We start from the raw sequence: 18,247 nt of genomic DNA on the forward strand, positions 1-18,247 counted from the left end.
AAAAACAGTTATACACGGCGAGTATTCGACCAAAAACACAAAAATATAACATTAAATCAGCTAACATCAATGTTTATGCTAGCGTGTGCCGGAAGCATTAGCAACTGGATGTTGAATGATGCTAGGAAGAAGATCATTGAGGAGTAGCGCTGAAGCTATCGAATATTTCTGTAATCCTGTATTCGATCAATTATTTTTTGATTAATGGAGGACGCAAAATAATAATAATTTATTTTTTTGAAAAAAAATCAGATTTTTTTAATCCGCTTACTCGAGGAATAATCGGTAGAATACTCGATTACATAAATATTCGATAGCTGCAGCTCTAGTAAGCTACATTAAATCAGCTTACATCAATGTTTACGTTAGCGTGTGCCGGAAGCGTTAGAATCCGTCGTGCACACGGTTAACGCTAACGTGCTACGGAACAATGTGATAAAAGGGCGGGAAAAAGCCGGCTCCTTTGTTTTCCTCTCATTAGAGGGGGGCCGTCTCACACTCCACCCTTGACTGCCTCGTTATTCCTTTAATTAATCGGTTCTCATCAACAGCGCCCTCTCAATTCTTTCAAGGGCTCTACACGGCGCTATTTACTGCAGCAAATTCTGCGTGTGTTTCTTTTATCATCGTCCCCGCGTCCTCTTGCCTGGGACCCCTGTCTGATTATTATGCCATTAAGCCTCTCCTCTGAAAGAGCAGCAGGGTCCCTCTCCAATCTAAAGAAGTCCTGGGTTTTTTTTTTTCTTCCTCCTCTCCCTCCTTTTCCTGAAATTACCCCGGCGACGCGTGCCTGAGTTTCTAATTGGCATGCGGGTCCCTGGAGACGGGGCCCCCTCCCTTCTTCCTAATGAAAAGCCTCGGCCTTAATTACACTTTCCAAACGCTGATTGTTATTGACAAAACTCCTGTGGCTCGGACAAACGACGACAGATTAGCTCCATTACAGGCGGCCCCTCCAAGAAGAGAAAGAGAGGGATTTCAAATCGACAATGCAAAGTGAGCGGGGGGCAGAAAAAAGAGGAGCTTTTTCTTCTTCTTCTTCTTCTTCCTCCGTGTACCTTCCTCTTAATTGTTCGGGCCATTGCTCCACTTAAGACACCTCTTTCTTCTCCGGTGTTCCACTGTGTTGCCGTCAGTGTACTTTTAGCGACGAGGACAAAAGCCCTAGTTATGTTACTTGAGAGAAAAATGTTCATCTTTTGTAAATAGACATGATCGCTGGTGGGGTAAACAGGGGGGGGGGGGGGTTTGGCTTAATGCTTTTGTTTGCCTGCAAAAGGTACATAGACTGTCTAAAGCTGATATGGCTGGAAAATCAACACCCAACGTCAAGACATGGAGCCCTGCTCTCTGCATAACACCTGCAATTATTTGTCGATTTAAATTTAGTGAAAGCGACGAATAAAAGACGGGATTGCGGATTGCCCTCTTCCTGATTAATCTGGAGCGGTCCACAGTTTCCACAGTGGGGGGGGGGGGGGGGTCTTTCATTGCCTCTCTCTAATGAGAAGCTGTGATACATCATGCTTTTTTGCAGATAGCCAATCCTGGCCACGGAGGACACATATCAAATAATATAGTATATTCTCTGACACACCCCCCCCCCCAACCAAAACAGTCTACAAAATCTGACCTATGAGTGATGATGTCATGTCCACCTTACACCCCCCTCCCATGATAGATGATCTCATCTCAATCTCTCTCGTAGTCTGTCCCATCTGTTTTATTTATTTATTTATTTTTTACTCTAATTATTATTAAATGTCCTTATTTTTGAAGGAAAAGCCCCTTTTTCCCAATAAATATAACATTAAATGAATCAGAAATACACTAACTATACATTGTTAACTGCGAATGCCTGGTTTTTAATGGTGTATAGAAGTCAATTTCCAGTGTTCTAATGGTACATTGTGTTTGCTAATCGCGTTAGAAGGCTATCGGATTAGAAAACCCTTGAAAACCATTGTGTTTTTATTATTATTTTAATATACAAGTCATTATTTCTAATCTTGTCAATGTCTTGACTATATTTTTACTATTCATTTTGCAACTCTTTTGATGAATAAAAGTGTGACTTTTAATGGAAAACACCAAAATATATTGTAGAGGTGACCCCAAACTTGTGTATGTTCTTTCCACAGTGAGATATTGCAGGTCTCAGGAGGCGTCTTCCACACTCCAATGATTTCTTTTACATAGTGAATGGTTTGTCCCCAGTGTTGTTGTCGCGAGGCCAAAGGTGGCTTGTACGGAGGGCGTTTCTGTGTCTAGTGATGTGGTGACATGGGGATGAAATGACTGGTATTGAGTGTGCGAGAGAGAGAGAGGGAGAGGGGAGTAAAATACCTTGTATTGTCCTTTTAAAAAAGGCTTTGCAGGCCTCACAAGAGGCCACCCCATAGTGATACCCCGAGGCTATATCTCCACAGACCAGGCACAGCCTCTTGGGGAGGGAGTTCAACATGTATTCGCACTTTATGGACGATTCCTCCATGATGGCGCTGGAGCAGTCGTCGTAGCGCTTGCGGCAGGCGCCCGCCCCGATCCCGCCGGGGGTGAACATGGGCGGAGAGTCCAGGCCGTTGGAGTGGCTGTTCATCGTGCTGACATAGCCGCCGCTGGCGTCTGAGTTGCCGCTGGGGCTGTGGTGGCTGACCGTGTCGATGACTGAGGAGGGACTGGACGGCTCCGTCTTGATGTACGACCCGCAGCTGGAGGACAGGTGCCGGTCATCAGCGGCCATTCTATTCAGCAGCCTGGGTTAAGACACAGAGGGTGGGGGGGGGGTTTGAGAAGAGGATGATGATTAGCAGAGGTCTTCAAAAAGGGGCTTTAATTGAATCTCATCAACCTTCTTTTCAGCAAAATGCTTGATTAAGTGCAAAATGATGATGTGCCAAACAATCCCTTTCCTACATTCCTTAAAATTTCTGTGTTTTCCAATAAAAATCACACTTTTATTCATCAAAAGTGTTGCAAAATGAATAGAAAACACAGTCAAGACATTGGCATGATTAGAAATGTGTACATATTCCATTAAAAACCAGACGTTTGCAGCTAGAATACTCGTTTACCACATTAACAACGTATAGAGCACACGTGTTAAACTCAAGGCCCGGGGGCCAGATGTGGCCCGCCACATCATTTTATGTGGCCCTGCGAGTGATTAATTGGTCTTAAAAATCCGTGTTAAAATAGGTCTATGCTGCTTTAAGGCGTGCGTTGACCATAAACTACATTTCCCACAATGCATGGTGATTGCGTTAGCCGCAAAGTGACGGCACTGCCACTAGATCGGAGTGTATCATTGTATACGCATCATGCGACTAAGTAATAAATAGAGAAAGTTATTTAGCAGTATGTTACAGAGTAGTTACCTTTATTTTAATTTGGTTACATTTATCCTGTATGACATCTGACCATTATGCTGACGTGGCCCTCAGTGAATATGAGTTGGACACCCTTGGTATAGAGTGTATATAAAAATGTGCTTTTCCTTCAAAAATAAGGACATTTCTAAGTGACCCCATTATCTATAGTTCGTGTTTTGCTGGCCCATATCCAACGACTAAAATAAACCTCCAATACTCGGCGATGGCGTTATGCTTCAAAAGGTTTTACGAAGAAAAAAACAAGTGTCGTACGTTTACGGCACTATTTCTATGCGTTTGTTTTCAAAGTCCTTCTAATTTTCTGTTACTAATCTTTCCGACAAACAACAGAGCGTTTACTGTAAGCGCTTCATTAGCCACGGTCGTGGCAGCTGCAAACACACACACACAAACTCACACACACAGTTTAGACAGAGCACAGTGGACCTTGGCTTGTCTCCTTGAGTCAGCAGTCAACCAAAAGGAAAACAACCCACGGCCGGAGATATCGACTTTCTCCACCACCAGTCGGCTTAATAACTGTGTTTTGGAGCACACGCAAGCTGATGCCGTAACATGTGTGCGAGCTAAAGTGCAGCGTCTTTGGCTCCGTGGCCACACAAAATGCACTCTGCCCATACAAATCTGTGGTTTGGTTTGTGCTCTGTAGCCTTTGACTGGAAATTGCAGGAGGGGAGAAAAACTTGTCTATCTGTAAATAGAGTGGCGAGGAGATGGATAACTCAATGTATTGGGGATGCTGTGTTGACCTGTTAGGGTCAAGGCCAGGTCGCACACTTGCACACACACACACCACTTCATTGGGTACCAGGGAAGTGGGGGGGTGAAAGGTCACCTTCACTTGCTTGCATTAACAAAATTGAGCCTTGCATGGCTTATGCAAATGCAGACACGGGGGCTACCAGTGAGTGGCAGCTAGACAGGCCCAAGTTGTGCCTTAGCACATTAGCTACCATTAGAATATTGCCAACTAATGGTAATGTTTACATATTTGACATGTCAGTTTACCATCAGCTCTAAGAGAAAGGGGAGGGTTCCATCTACCCGACTGGACCATCGCTGTCTGTCTCAGAGCAGGGAATGAGACATCGACACCCCCGTGTCCCCTATCGGTTGACCGCGCTGCTGCCTCCTGCTCTCTGAGGCTGATTTAATTGTGAGGGTGGGTGACGGAGGGGGGTTCAGGGCCCAGGGGTCAGCGGGTCAACCTTATTTTCTCACCCTGGCTTCCCAGGCCCGTGGAGATGGGGGTCAGCGTGTCAAATTAAATCTCATTCCCGGGTTTCCTTCCCCTGCCGTCATGTATATTCATCGGAGCGCCGGGTGCCGAGCACTTCTGGAAATTCGCAAAAAGGTTAACTGCTAAAATAAATAATAAAAAAAAAAAAATGGCCCCCCTGTTAAAACCGGTGACCTTGTGGAATAAGCCCCCTTTTGCCTGAGCACTCCTGGATTTCCTCTTAATATAATATATAATATAAGCCTCCACTGTTATTGAAGTGATACGAAAAACGCTGTCCGGTGCATTTTTTTCTTCATTTACTCCAAATTCAAACAAAGCACAGAATATGTTAATATTAGCGATAGCATTGTGGGAGTTTATTCATAGTTGCGACTTAAACGTCCTTGTAGACAGAAATTGAAAAAAAAAAAAGGCGAATCAATTTCATGCCTCTCTAAAATAGAACTCGCCGCTCGCGATAATGAATGCAGATTGCATCTCGCCATAAATTAATGCACGGCTCTGTGTTCATCTACTTTATGATCTGTGTTTCAGATGGATATGTGCACCTGTGCGACGGGGGAACTTGCACTTGGGCTTATTAAGGCTATATATTAAAAAAAAAAAACGCGGGAGCGCAAGATGGCTCCATTTAGCTTTTTATTTCACAAATTCAGAGTAAGCTTAACCCCCGGTTCAAAGGCCATTTTCAGGGGTGACACTTAGCATAATTGCATAAGTGTCTTAACTGTTTCCCCTCCAGCTCAATGTGGTCATTTATAATAAATGTGCTGGCGAGAATCCCCTTAACTCATTCCGCGACGACACATCATATCCGCCGCTATGCTTATGTTTTTAACAGGGCCGCATATATTGATTAATGAGACCGAGCGAACACTACCCACTTGAACCTGGCGTATTAATCAAATACTCTAAAATATTTCTATAAATATTCGTAATCTGTAATGGGACAGGTCCAATTTAAATCTATAAATACCATTGTGTGTGTGGGGTAAGGGGGAAAATGAATTGCGAACATTAAATAGTTTGACGGCAGCAATAGTCCCGATAAATAATTCAATATATGAAGCAGGTGCTAATTAGCTCGTGTGCTACACAGACAGGATGCTGTAAAATCTATAGTTCTGTCTTATTTCCTTCCTCAAGGTAAGAGCGTTTGAAATTCGCCCGCCTGACCACGGGAGCACAGCTCTTCTAAGATACAGTATCTGCCTCTGTTCCTCCTCCTTTTGTTCCCTTTGTACTGATCAAAATTCATGCTGAGTCGTGGGTTACGGGCTCACAAAATGCACACGGAACAGTTTGGTTTGAATCCGGCCGTCCTAACAGCGTCTCAGATCCTTCATATCATCTCCACCTGTGCTGCTGTGGCCAGGATTAGCCGGGGTCTCATGATCTGGCAGCTCATCTCACACTCGCCGTTTGTCGAATTTGAGAAGGAGCAGCACGTCTGGAGGCCTTAACCTCCCTCGCCTGCGAGCGAAAACTCTGAATATTGGTCGACGCTGTCGTCAGAGGGCAGAACATTTGCAACCTAATTGAGCCAATTTGTACATATTCCTGCTGAGAGCTTTCTGCAGAGGTGTTCCTCTGCTGTTCTGTCCGCGACTACAGCACATTTTTATGTGTAAATCACAAACACAGTGAGCACTAGCGCTGCAGCTAACGATTAGCTTCATAATCGTTTAATCTGTTGATTAACGGCCAATGGCATCAACGTTTAACGGACACTAACGCATGACGAGTTTCCATGATGACTGACTGGATAAAGGCACACATACGCAGTACACAGGTACGCTGGTTATTTGTAGCGCTGCTCTTTTCGTGTGCTTAAGGAGCTAACGCAGTTAACTGGTAAACGGTGCCTGGTCTCCGGCGGCGCGACACGTAAACATGGCGTTGTTAACGTCAACACACATTAATGTATGACAACTTTAAAAAGCAGAGGCACACATACGCAGTACACAGGTACGCTAGTTATTTGTATCGCTGCTCTTTTCGTTGAATAAACACTCCGCTCCAGGTCGACTGTAGGCGTACTAACGGCGCTAAAGGAACTAACGCAGCTAACTTGTAAACAGTGCCAGGACTCCAGTGCCGCGGCACGTAAACATGGTGTTGTTAACGTCAACATTAACGCACGACAACTTTAAAAACAGACGCACACATACGCAGCACACAGGTAAGCTAGTTATTTGAAGCGTTGCTCTTTTGGTTGAATAAACACACTGCTCCTGTTCGACTGTAGGCGCACTAACTGGCGCTAAAGGAGCTAACGCAGCTAACTGGTAAACGGTGCCTGGACTATGGTGCCGGGGCACGTAAACATGGCGTTGTTAGCGTCAACGTGAACGAATGACAACTTTAAAAACAGAGGCACACATACGCAGTACACAGGTACGCTAGAGTTTTGTAGCGCTGCTCTTTTCGTTTTAATAAACAGACCGCTCCAGGTTGACTGTAGGTGCACTAATGGCGCTAAAGGAGGTAACTGGTAAACGGTGCCTAGACTCCGGTGCCGCGGCACGTAAACATGACGTCACACACGTCTTTTTCTGGACGTGGTTAACGTGCCCAGCACTATCTCGATTAATCAAAGAAGAGTTTGGTCAAATGTGTTTGTCAAATCTGGAAATGACGATGTCTTGTTTTGTCCACAAACCTAAATGATTCACTTTTAGTGATTACTTTGTTATGTGGAGCAAAAAAGTTAAGTCATTATTCACATTTAAGAAGCTAAAACAATCAGAAATCTTGTTTTTATCATAAAAAAAAGCTTCAAACCGATTACTCGATGATCAAAATTAATCGTTTCAGCTCTAGTGAGCACACCCTGTGCTGGAGGCTGAACTCAAACACTGAGCAAAATTCCTAATGTCCTCTTCACTCTCAAGGCCGCCACATGCCCAAAAAAAACAGCATTTTGTAAGATTTGCTAACCTCATCCCAGAGTGTCACATCCCTGCTACCTGATCAGACTGGCTAAGTGGAAGCGGGGGGGAAAAAAAAGGGGGGGGGGGGGGGTGAGTGGTGGGGGTTTGACATCTGCAGGCAGGGTGACGGTGATATCAGATGCCCCACTAGGGGCAGATCTGTCTGGAGGGGCCCCAGGCGATGTGGCCTGATAAGCCACTGGCCCCAGAGTCGGGCGCTGGGAGGACGAACTCAATTAGCTCCTGACAGACCTTCTTCTTCTCCACAGCCAGAAACCCCACCGGCAGCTGCCGGCGCTGACCTCTCCTGCAGGGGCCACTGCCACCTTTTACCGCTCCGACACACAGCCTCATATTTAGGGGAGAGCAGAGAAAAAAATCCGCAAAAGTTACAGAAATACACGTGGCCGCTTGTATGCCACCGAGGAGGGTGATTGGTGTGTTCGTGCAGAGGGAAATGGAAATGGAAAAAAGACGAGTGGTGGTGAGGAGAGGGTACATGAGAGGCCCCTGGGAGCATGAACGGAATAGAGATATTCCAAAACACTTAGTTAAAATACGGACCGCAGTCTCTCTGTCCAATGGTTTCTAGGTTAATGACCATCAGGGGAATTAGGGGCCAAAAGACTCTAGGGTCAATGTCTGTATACGGGCTTATATGTGCTCATAAGTTTGGGGTCACCTATACAATTATTTCGTGTTTTCCATTAAAAGTCAGACTTTTATTCATCAAAAGAGTTGCAAAATGAACAGAAAATATAGTCAAGACATTGAAAAGATTAGAAATAATGATTTTTATTCCAAATATTAAAGTTTTCAGCTGTGCTAACGTCATTGCACAAGAAGTCAAAAACTTCGGAGTTGAAATGTGCGATGTTTTTGAATGTCTTGTTTTGTCCACAAACCAAAATAATTAATTTTTAATGATTCTTTTGTTACGTGGAGCAAAGAAACAAAGAAAAGAAGCTAAAACGATCAGAAATCATGTTTAAATCATGGACTACAAACGCTTCAAAATAGTTGACGATTCATTTAGTAATCGATTAACAGAATATAAAAGATGGAAATATAGTGTGTTTTAGGATGGGGGGGGGGGGGGTGTGTCCATAGGGACCTCATTCTAATCTACAGAGGGACATGGGCCCCCCCTAATTTTGGACTTTCTCATTCATTAAGAGCTGCCCTGGCTGAGAGAGGAGGGGTCTGTGCCCAACACACACTCAAGAGAAGATGACAGAGATTTATGACGTGTGGATGCATGGAGGCAAACAAAAGGTGGAAGTTGAGGAGACTGAGAAAGAGAAAGTAAGTGATACGCATGTGTGTGTATTTGTACCGATGGAGGAGCGAGGGCCTTAAATCAATAGTCCATGGAATAGAGGCTCGTGCCGTGTTACCAAAAAGAGGGAGGAAGAGGGGGGCGATGCTGGCTCTGTGGCCGGAGCAATTAAGTTTTTCGGTCTTCTCTAGAAGAGGATTATTTTTAGCTGTTAGCACAGGGCGATGTCACTGAAGTCTTTATAAAGCAGTGAGCTCACTCCACTACAACAAGAAGATAGCAGCGGGCACAAGAAGCAGATCACATCTATCGATCCGCCATCCCCTCCTCCTCCTCCTCCTCCTCCTCCTCCTCCTCGCTGCTTCCTGTTCCAAAGATGCTGCCGTTTGTCTGACGTAAACTGTCTGGGCCTCGCTGGGCAGATCTGGTTCTTATAAAGAGAGGCTGAGTTCAGGATGTTGAACGAGAGACAAATGGCTCTGGGATGTGAGGGAGAAAGGGTTAATCATTCTCTACACAGACCCACGGGGGGGTTGGGGGTGGGGGGCTCCCTGTAGAACTGGACAGCCCATAATACTGTAACGCGTAAAAAAAGAAAGTTGAGCGATAAGTCTCGTCTGCCTTTTTACGTTTGGGATCGAATTTCTAATTCTGCTCTTTTCATTTAGAAAAGATTAGTTTCCATTACATCCATTATGTGGCGAGGCCACGGTATAATTTAACAATGCACACTTACAACGATGATAACTGCTCAAAGCAATTATGGTCTGTAAAAAAAAAAAAAAAAATCTGTCTTAAAAATGTTCCTCACAAGACAATTAAGTGTGTGTGTGTGTGTGTGTGTGATAAAATAACCCTCGACTGAAGCCAATAGGAACTAGAATGTTGTGTTTTTTCTTATAGTTTCACTGTTATTTACATATATTTATTATTAAAAAGGAAGAAAGTTGAATTGAAAAAATGGTGAATTAAAGTCATGTTAAAATGCTATAATTGTGATTTTTCCTGACACACATTTCAATTTGATTTCCAGCATCGCCACATAAGACCCTATCAAAATAAGAGGGACTACACTCTTTATTCTATGATTTAATTAATGCAGCATTTGCATTATTCTAATTTTAAATAACAATTTTGATTTTGAAAACGACGATTTCATTCATATACGAGTGGGTTAAGACGATGCAAAAATCTCAACTATTAGGTTTGTGTGTGTGTGTGTGCGCGGTGTATCACAACAAGAATTAAATATGTAAAAAAATAAAGGTGTTAATTTAACATAGTCCAGTTTAAATGGCAGGTTTGGACACAGAGCCATGCATGAAATGACTTCATTAATCTTCTTCTGAAAGGGGGGGCTATACCTGAGATAAACAAAGATCCAACCCCGTCTCTGTAAATGATCCTCTTCAGAAGAAGAACACACACACACAAAAATGAAAAGGCTAAAATAAGCAGATTTAGGCATCAGGCTCACACACAGAAACACACATACACACACTCACACACACACACACGGCTAAGGCCACTTAATAAGGTTTTATTTATTTATCTCTTATCTACAGCATTTTGTTTCAGCTGTTGTTAAAGTGCTTTATCAATAAAGTTGGATTCTTTCCACTTGAAGTCTTGTTTTTAAGCTCAATGGGATGCTGCTTGAAAACACTATTTCTGTTGAGTGTGTGTGTGTGTGTGTGTGTGTGTGTGTGTGTGACACAGTCAAAGCAATAGCTTCTAGCTTCTTCTTCTTTTTATTTTTACAGGCTCATCTCTTCCAGCTGCCACACATTCCCCATAAATAGCGCAGGTAATAAAAAGGCGGGGTGGGCCACACTGATTTATATGCTAGCACCAGCACACAGTCACCATTCAGGAATAATTAAACTTTGGGGGAATTAATGCATAAAGCTCCTTATAATATGTATGATATATATACACACACACATTTTCTATTATATAGCAATTTAAAGTCATTTTACAGAAATTATTGACAGAAAACTATTATAATAACTGATATTTTAATGTGGCATCAGCATGAATGGGAGGTAATAATAACACTAATTGCGTTAAGCTTATTTCTGGGTTACATTTCACAAATTTGTCAATGGAAAGTGCAAAAGAGAAACGAGGCCAGTGGCGTTTACAGCGTGCAAAAAAATAAACACTACTTTTTTGCGTTTTTCTTTTAACTGCTTTAAAACAGTTGATATCCCGCGCGACAGCCCTTTATTGTTCATCATTTAACATCGCAAAAAGAAAAACAGAGGGAAAAACGGCGTTAAAACAAGACCTGTCGGAGCTGTCGGTGAGAATCCAGAGCTGCCACTGTGACGAAACGGGGTGTTGGGAGGTGGGGGGTGTGTGTTTGTCGATATTGATTTCATAAATAAACAAAGCCGAACCATCGATCCTAATGTTATTTTGCATTTCAATTACTGCTCTGAAACATAACCTTCAAAACGCCGCCCTCACACTTCACCTCCGCGTCACGTTTTATGACGAAGCGCAAATGAACCGACCCAGAATGGAGTCATTTAACAGATTATTTTGTACGCTTTCATCACATCTGTCACTGTGTGTGTGGGTGTGTGTGTGTGTGTGTGTGTGTGTGTAAATGAAGTCCTTCACTGTAGGATGCAACAGGACCAAAACGCTGACGCACCGTCAGTGATAGCACTCTTGCTGCCACAAGGGCATGAGAGCCCCATGTAGGCTATATAGCATTATCCTGCGCTCGGGCTAATGGACTCGGTTATTTTTAAAACAGATTCTCACCACTGCAGTGGGGACGTGTCCAAGGTTAAAAAAAACCAAACAAAAAAAAACCCAGGAAAAACACAATGAAATCTTCTGAAATTGCTCCGTTGCATACAAAGTATTATAGAAAGTTGCATTATTTCATGCAATACGACTTATTTAAAACTACTTTTATTCCTGATTTAATCTCTCAGGGATTGATGTGGCAGCTAAAAAACATGAAAATACCTCCAAATAACATACAAAGAGAGAGAGTCAATACACTCTGCATCCTCATTTGGCCTGCACAGCGACAACATGCACCCCCCCTCCACTCCACACCCTCCACACACACACACACACACACACACACACACACACACACACCCCAATCTCAGCCTGAGCCGAGTGACATATTTACAGTGAAAGTAATGATACTAGATACCAGAAATGAGAGGGCTCCAGCGTGGCCAGTGGACTCAGGAATCTCTCTAATGAATTGGACAACAAAGCCCTGTTGGTATAAGGGAGAGGGTATTTAGAATTGGGATTAAAAACATAAACAAAAACAACACCTCCTAACACAGATAAGTGGTGGGAGGGGACAGGTGGTTTGGGGCCCGGAAACCACCAGCTCCTGGCTCCACTCTCAGCCAGGAGCCTCTTCTGGTAATGTATTCCGAAACCAAATTAGCGTACGCTGATCCCATCTGGATAGTGTCTGTGCGCGGCTGCTTTGGTTACCCACCGCTGCCTCTAAAGCCCTTTTTTACCCCCCCCCCCCACGATAGATAGCATCTCCATGAAGACGGCCCCCCGAAAAAAATCTGATTAACCCAATAACAATGAAACACTTGGTCAAAGAGCTTTTAACTTAAGATACGCTAATGCAATTCTCCCCTCGTGCTTGTTGTTTTTTTTTTCTTTCTTCTTCCCCTGAAACCTAATAAGAATCAAGAGGACAAAGTGCTACATGGGGTGTTTTCGGGGGGGATTTAATAACGGGCGGAGCAGCTGGGAATGAAGTCAAATAAATTGAAATCTAATTCATCATCGCGTGATAACTTCTCTCTGCTTCTCTGGGAGGGGAAAAAAGGGGGTTTAGAGCGGAGGTTTAGAAGAAGACGTCTTCATTCACTGCTGCTCAGACTGTGTGTGTGTGTGTGTGTGTGTGTGTGTGTGTTCAAGTACAGAGGAATTCAAAGTGACAAGTCCTCAGCACCGAGCGACTTCTCAGGTTGTTTCTGGGTTAAACGAGCCACTGCAGTGCACGCCGAAACAATAACGCTGTCTCAAACTTGCAATTAGCAAATAATTTAGCTTTAAACAAGTCGCGCTAATGTAAATTAAAAAAAGGAAATGGGACGCAGACAAATGAGAGAGTAAGAAATTGTGCTTTCAGAGTAATAAAAACTCTCGGGTCAGCGTATTAAGAGCACTGCAGTGTTTCTACTACAGTGCTGCGCTAATTACGCAAAATGTACAGCATATACATGTACACAATCTTCATAATCCCGTCATATCCAGACCTTCAGTGCACGTGTACACTCACTAACTCACTCACTGAAAAGCACACTCGGGCCAACGCTGGGGGGATTCCACAAATTAACTTGTTGTCGTTGGTAGGGAAACACTAATTCTCTCTGTGTGTTCGTCTACTTTAAGACCAGATTATTTGAGATTAGGGAGATATAGAAAATTACCGCTTTTGTTGAAATTAACATCTAAAGGTTGCATACACCTGCTGCTCACTTTCACAGCAATTTAAATGAATTTGTTAAAAATGTGGTACATCAAATAAAACACTCCTGGATTGCAGATTATTTTAAATCGTCACTATAATCTGGCATGTTTTATTTGCATAAACGTGTTATTCTTGTGTAATCTAACAAAAAATGTTAAATTAATTCAATAATTTTGTATTATTTCACGTGTGATTGGACTAGTGAATATTATGGTGTGTATTTAAGTGTACTTTAAATGTGTAAATCACATTTCTCTTGGTAGAAATTAAAATGATATATTTGTCAGAATAAAATACAGAAGCTTTCTTAAAACCTAAAGAAAATTATATAGAATTATCAACGTTATTTTTTTACATAAATGATGGAAAACTGATCAAACACTTATTAGTTTAATCGTCCGTTAAGAAATGTGTCACAATAAAAATATTAAATAATCCATATAGCAACTTATAACACCTTATATTTTACAGAAATAGCTACTTTGTTACTGCTGTGTGTGTGTGTGTTTCAAAAAAGTGGCTCAGACACAGATTATTTTAGAATTTGCAGCAATTGACTCTCAAAAGTCTGCAACACAAACGAAGAGAATTCAGCAATAAACTTTACACTGAAGGGATTTTCTGGATTGCTCTGTAATCTAATGAGATTTTCAACTATTCTGCTTCATCATAGAGAGATTGAATCATTATGGAGTACACGACGAGGCCAATTGAAAAAGTGTAATCTGGAGCAAAAACGTCTTTGCAGTGGGGATTAAATTAAAGTAATACAAAAGATTAAATCAACCCTTCTGCATCAATACAGTGTTTTAAAATGATTAATGAACATTTAGTGTGTTAGCGACGCAAGGAAAATGCATTTAAAACAATTTCCTATGTGAAAATAAATATTAAATGTGGTTTAAAAGTTAAAATAAATTCTGTGTAAGGTTAAATTAATAGTTATAGTATGATACGATAAGAGCAGAGTGTCCATGTGGTCAGGAGGACAGCAACCGCTGCCTTTATTTCTATTTCAACGCCTGCGCATTCTTTTCTGCATTAATCTCATGTTTTTTAATTTAAAAAAGACAAAAAAAAAAAAAAATTCTCATTCTCCCTGTGCGACCACATTCAGGGGAACAAAGCCATCAGCCAAGTGGACGAGGAGCCAAAACTTGTAAAACAGTTCCACCTGCCCTGTTGCTCTAAAGTCCTGCATAATCTAAACTGAGATTAAGAGAATGTTAAAGTAAGAGAGCAATGTGAAGGACGAAAAGTTCAGCGTCTGAACGAGTAAAGTTTAAAAAGGAGGTTAAAAAAGGGAAGGAAACAAAGATAGTACACCTACTGGTTATGATAGCTGAGAGGGTCTGGAAGACAAAGTTCTGAAATGTCCATCAGTCCAGTTTTAGCATTCCAGGAAGAAGAGGAAAGAGAAAACAATTGAGAGCTGCTGCTGATGCCACCGCTGCTTCTGCTTCTTCTTCTTTCCCCAAATGACAGCAGCAGAGCACCAGCACAGACACACACAGTGTCCTAAGCCCCAGCTCCAGCAGCGCAGCCCCCAGCCTGCACAGGTATGTCGGACTCTGACGGATCGAGCGGCTCGCCGTGTGCGCGCGTAAGCATGTGTGTGTTGTGTTTATGTGCGGAGAAGGAGAAAGTGTGTGTGTGTGTGTGTGTGAGAGAGTGAAGAGGGGGAGGGACAGATAGACAGAGAGGTAAAGGAGGGGGGGGTAAGAGAGAGAGAGGCAGCAGCAGCAGCAGGACGAGCGCTAAGATGGAGAGAGCAGAAAGAATGACTCTTTCCGTGGTCGGGATGGGGCTCTTTAAGACTCAAGGGCTTGATGAATATGGAACAGCTGCTGTTGGCTGGCTCCGAGGGGCAGGACTTAACGCGACATAGTGGGGGGGGGGGGGGGGTGTAGCGGCAGGGTGGAGGGGTACCAAGCGTTCGCTCTGTGCAAAAACACACACACACCAGTCAGTCACTCACACACACAGACGCTTCAACACAAACTTTTTAACCTAAGAGAATTCAAATGTAAACAAAAGACAACATTTAAAAAAAAAAAAATCTAATATTTACATTATCTGAAGTGTTTTTATCACACAACGCCTTTCAAAATTAAACGCGACGACAATTAAAATCAACATTTTAACATCATAAACCACTATAAAAGTGGCAGTGTAGCGGCAGGGTGGAGGGGTACCAAGCGTTCGCTCTGTGCAAAAACACACAAGTCACAAGTCACACACACACAAATGCTTCAACACAAACTTTTCCATCTCAAATAAAGAGAATTCAAATGTAAACAAAAGACAACATTAAAAATATAAATCTAATATTGACATTATCTGAAGTGCTTTTATCACACAAAGCCTTTCAAAATAAAACGTGACGACAATTAAATCAACATTTTAGCATCATAAACTACTATAAAAGTGTATTTTTTGAGCTGTGCCACAAGCTCCATTCGCTGCTGATGCTACTGCACACAGAGAGGGACCATTGTGAACCTTTCACCACCAACAACAGAGAGATGATCTCCAGCCATAACTCATACCCTGGATTGGAAGCCTCACATCAGGCAGATGTCCACACACTATGTCCCCTCTCTCTTTCTTTTAACCACAGCTTTAGAACCATTCACAGCCCGCCACAGTCGATCGTGCCCAGTAAGAATGCCGAGAATGCAGATAGCGTTTCACAGTGACGGACGGGTCTCGGTGTGTTACTGTATCATAAGAGCGGAGCTTCTTACCATGGCATCTTATTGGAAGAAAGTCCACCGCCGACAATGGCCCCGGTGAAGAAGAAGAAAGCAGCTGAGAAACTCACATGGTGTCTGACAACCGTCGAGTGAACATATGAGTAAGACAGACGGAGAGGGTTGGGTTGGGGGGGATTGTGGGAGTTGAGTCATGCACAAAATAAAAAAAAGGTGTGTTATGTTGCAGGAATTGTATAAACCCCCCCCCTTCCCTTCCCTGCCCCGCAGAGGAATCGGGTTCCATTCATCGCCTCACGTTTCTATAATCAATGCGAGGAAAAAAACTCCCTATTGATCATCACAGGCCTATTGATGTGCAGCGTCCTCCGCTGTGGCACGGATCACACGGCATCTGCTCGCTTTGTTTGTGACAAACACAAAACGCTCCTAAACAAACTAAAAAAAAAAACCACACCTGCCAGGTTAATCCCCTTCAAGACGAAGAAAAATCAAGACAATCTGTGTCATCCGGTGTTCCTAATTTTGTGATTTTGAGTTTAAAATCATCTTTCACGACACCGTGCAGTAACCTGTGTAATCTGTACAATGTTGATAAATTACGCCTCTGCATATCCTTTCCTTTGGCCTCCCCCAGCTTCTCTCTGCTGCTATCGCTGCTTCTTATCAGCTCAGTTATGACAACAAATATAAATAAATAAAAATCACAATAGTGTGTGTGACAAGCTGATTTGACAGGAAGTGATCCGATACAAAATAAAGAATAGAGCCGAGCTGGGGCAAACACTCCATCACAGGACGACATGACAAAGTTAGCGTTTGGGATTATGACAACTGGTAAAAAAAAAAAAAAAAAAAAAAAGGTATTTTCTTCAAGGTAAAGGTTTTTTAATCTACTGTAAACACGTCACAGATTACTCTCATAGTGATGTAGGTTACTGTATGACATGTATTCACTCAGGGAATAAATGCAGGTAATAAATGTTGATTTTAACGTGCTGTGTGACACATGATGTGGAGGAAAATGTGTTATTTTAACTTCATAAACAGGTTTTAAAGACAACACTCAGAACCTTAAGTGCTGTCTTTATGTTTAACTAAGCCACATATTACTCTCATAGTGAAGTAGATTACTGTATCACATGTATTCACACTGTACAGGGAATAAGTGTTGATTTTAACGTGCTGTGTGACACATTATGTGGAGGAAAATGTGTTATTTTAACATAATTAACAGGTTTTAAACCTCAGTTTATTTAAACACTTGTTTTTAAATCAAAATATATCTTAATTGAAGGTTTTTTTGAAGCGTTTAACCAATTCATCTTCCAATATAAAAACACACACAGAACACGGGATTAATAATCTATAATTCGGCTACAGTGGCCACATAAACAGATACAGTGTTACACACACGTCACACGCCTGGGATTAGGTCAACGCGGCGCGCGCACATGCTAGCTAATTTAAAGTCGAGCTACAGGTGCGTTCGAAGCACACGCGGCGGTTTTTAAACTGTTGTTGAAAACAAACTTTTACTAAACTACAAAAATAAATAAATGTACCTTTACTCGGACGAGTCATGTCACCTCCGCCCCCCCGGGGCTGTGTGCTGTGGTGTGTCTCCGCACGTTGTTGTTGTGGTTGTGATGGTGGCGCGTGTGTGGGTTTGTATGCGTCACGCGCCCCACACACACACACACAAGCAGAAACACTGTGTCAACTCCTCCTCCGGCGCGCGCCGGGTGCCTAAACCGAGCAGCCCCCACCGGACAGTGGGTCAAATGGGGCGGAGGTTAGTTTGAGCCCAATTAATTAATTATAAATAAAAAAATAAAAAGGAAGGTAATAAAACTGGAGAGTAACTCAAGTTAGTCTCTCTATTTATTTACTTATTCATAAATTGTGTTATATATATATATATATATATATACTTTTTTTTTTAAATTAATTAATTAATTTTATTTGTGTGTGCGTGTGCAGGTGTCTGCAGACGCACACACACACACACACACACAGCGCAGAACACCACCAATGCGGCTGGTTTCCACTGTTGATGAATAAATAACAGGGACAATAGTCCACGTCGCGTCTGAGGCGCTCAGAGATCAGTGGATCACATAACCAGGTGTTGACAAACTTCACTGGAACTCCATTTGTTGTACAACAATATGAAAGTGAGCTGTTTATTATATATAAAATGTAT

At 42.5% G+C, this 18,247-nt stretch overlaps 1 protein-coding gene across 3 annotated transcripts in view; it reads right to left on the reverse strand.

Moving 5' to 3' along the window:
* esrrb (estrogen-related receptor beta) overlaps window positions 1–16,141 on the reverse strand; it is a gene marked incomplete at its 3' end in the record, with an annotated part of 40,455 nt that extends 24,314 nt beyond the window's left edge. For 2 of the 3 annotated variants that reach the window (XM_083892911.1, XM_083892912.1), the window contains exons 1-3: window positions 14,658–14,862; window positions 12,029–12,097; window positions 2,347–2,756 (exon numbers count right to left, since the gene is read on the reverse strand). In XM_083892911.1, coding sequence (XP_083749037.1) covers window positions 2,347–2,756; window positions 12,029–12,097; window positions 14,658–14,707 — 529 coding nt within the window. In that variant the 5' untranslated portion in view covers window positions 14,708–14,862. Of the gene's footprint in view, window positions 1–2,346; window positions 2,757–12,028; window positions 12,098–14,657; window positions 14,863–16,074 lie in introns of those variants that run through there. The other variant, XM_083892913.1, reaches the window with a different exon arrangement.
* Between the last annotated feature and the right edge of the window lie 2,106 nt (window positions 16,142–18,247).

The sequence above is a fragment of the Microchirus variegatus genome, assembly GCF_963457635.1.
Source record: "Microchirus variegatus genome assembly, chromosome: 7".
Classification (NCBI taxonomy): Eukaryota; Metazoa; Chordata; class Actinopteri; order Pleuronectiformes; family Soleidae; genus Microchirus; species Microchirus variegatus.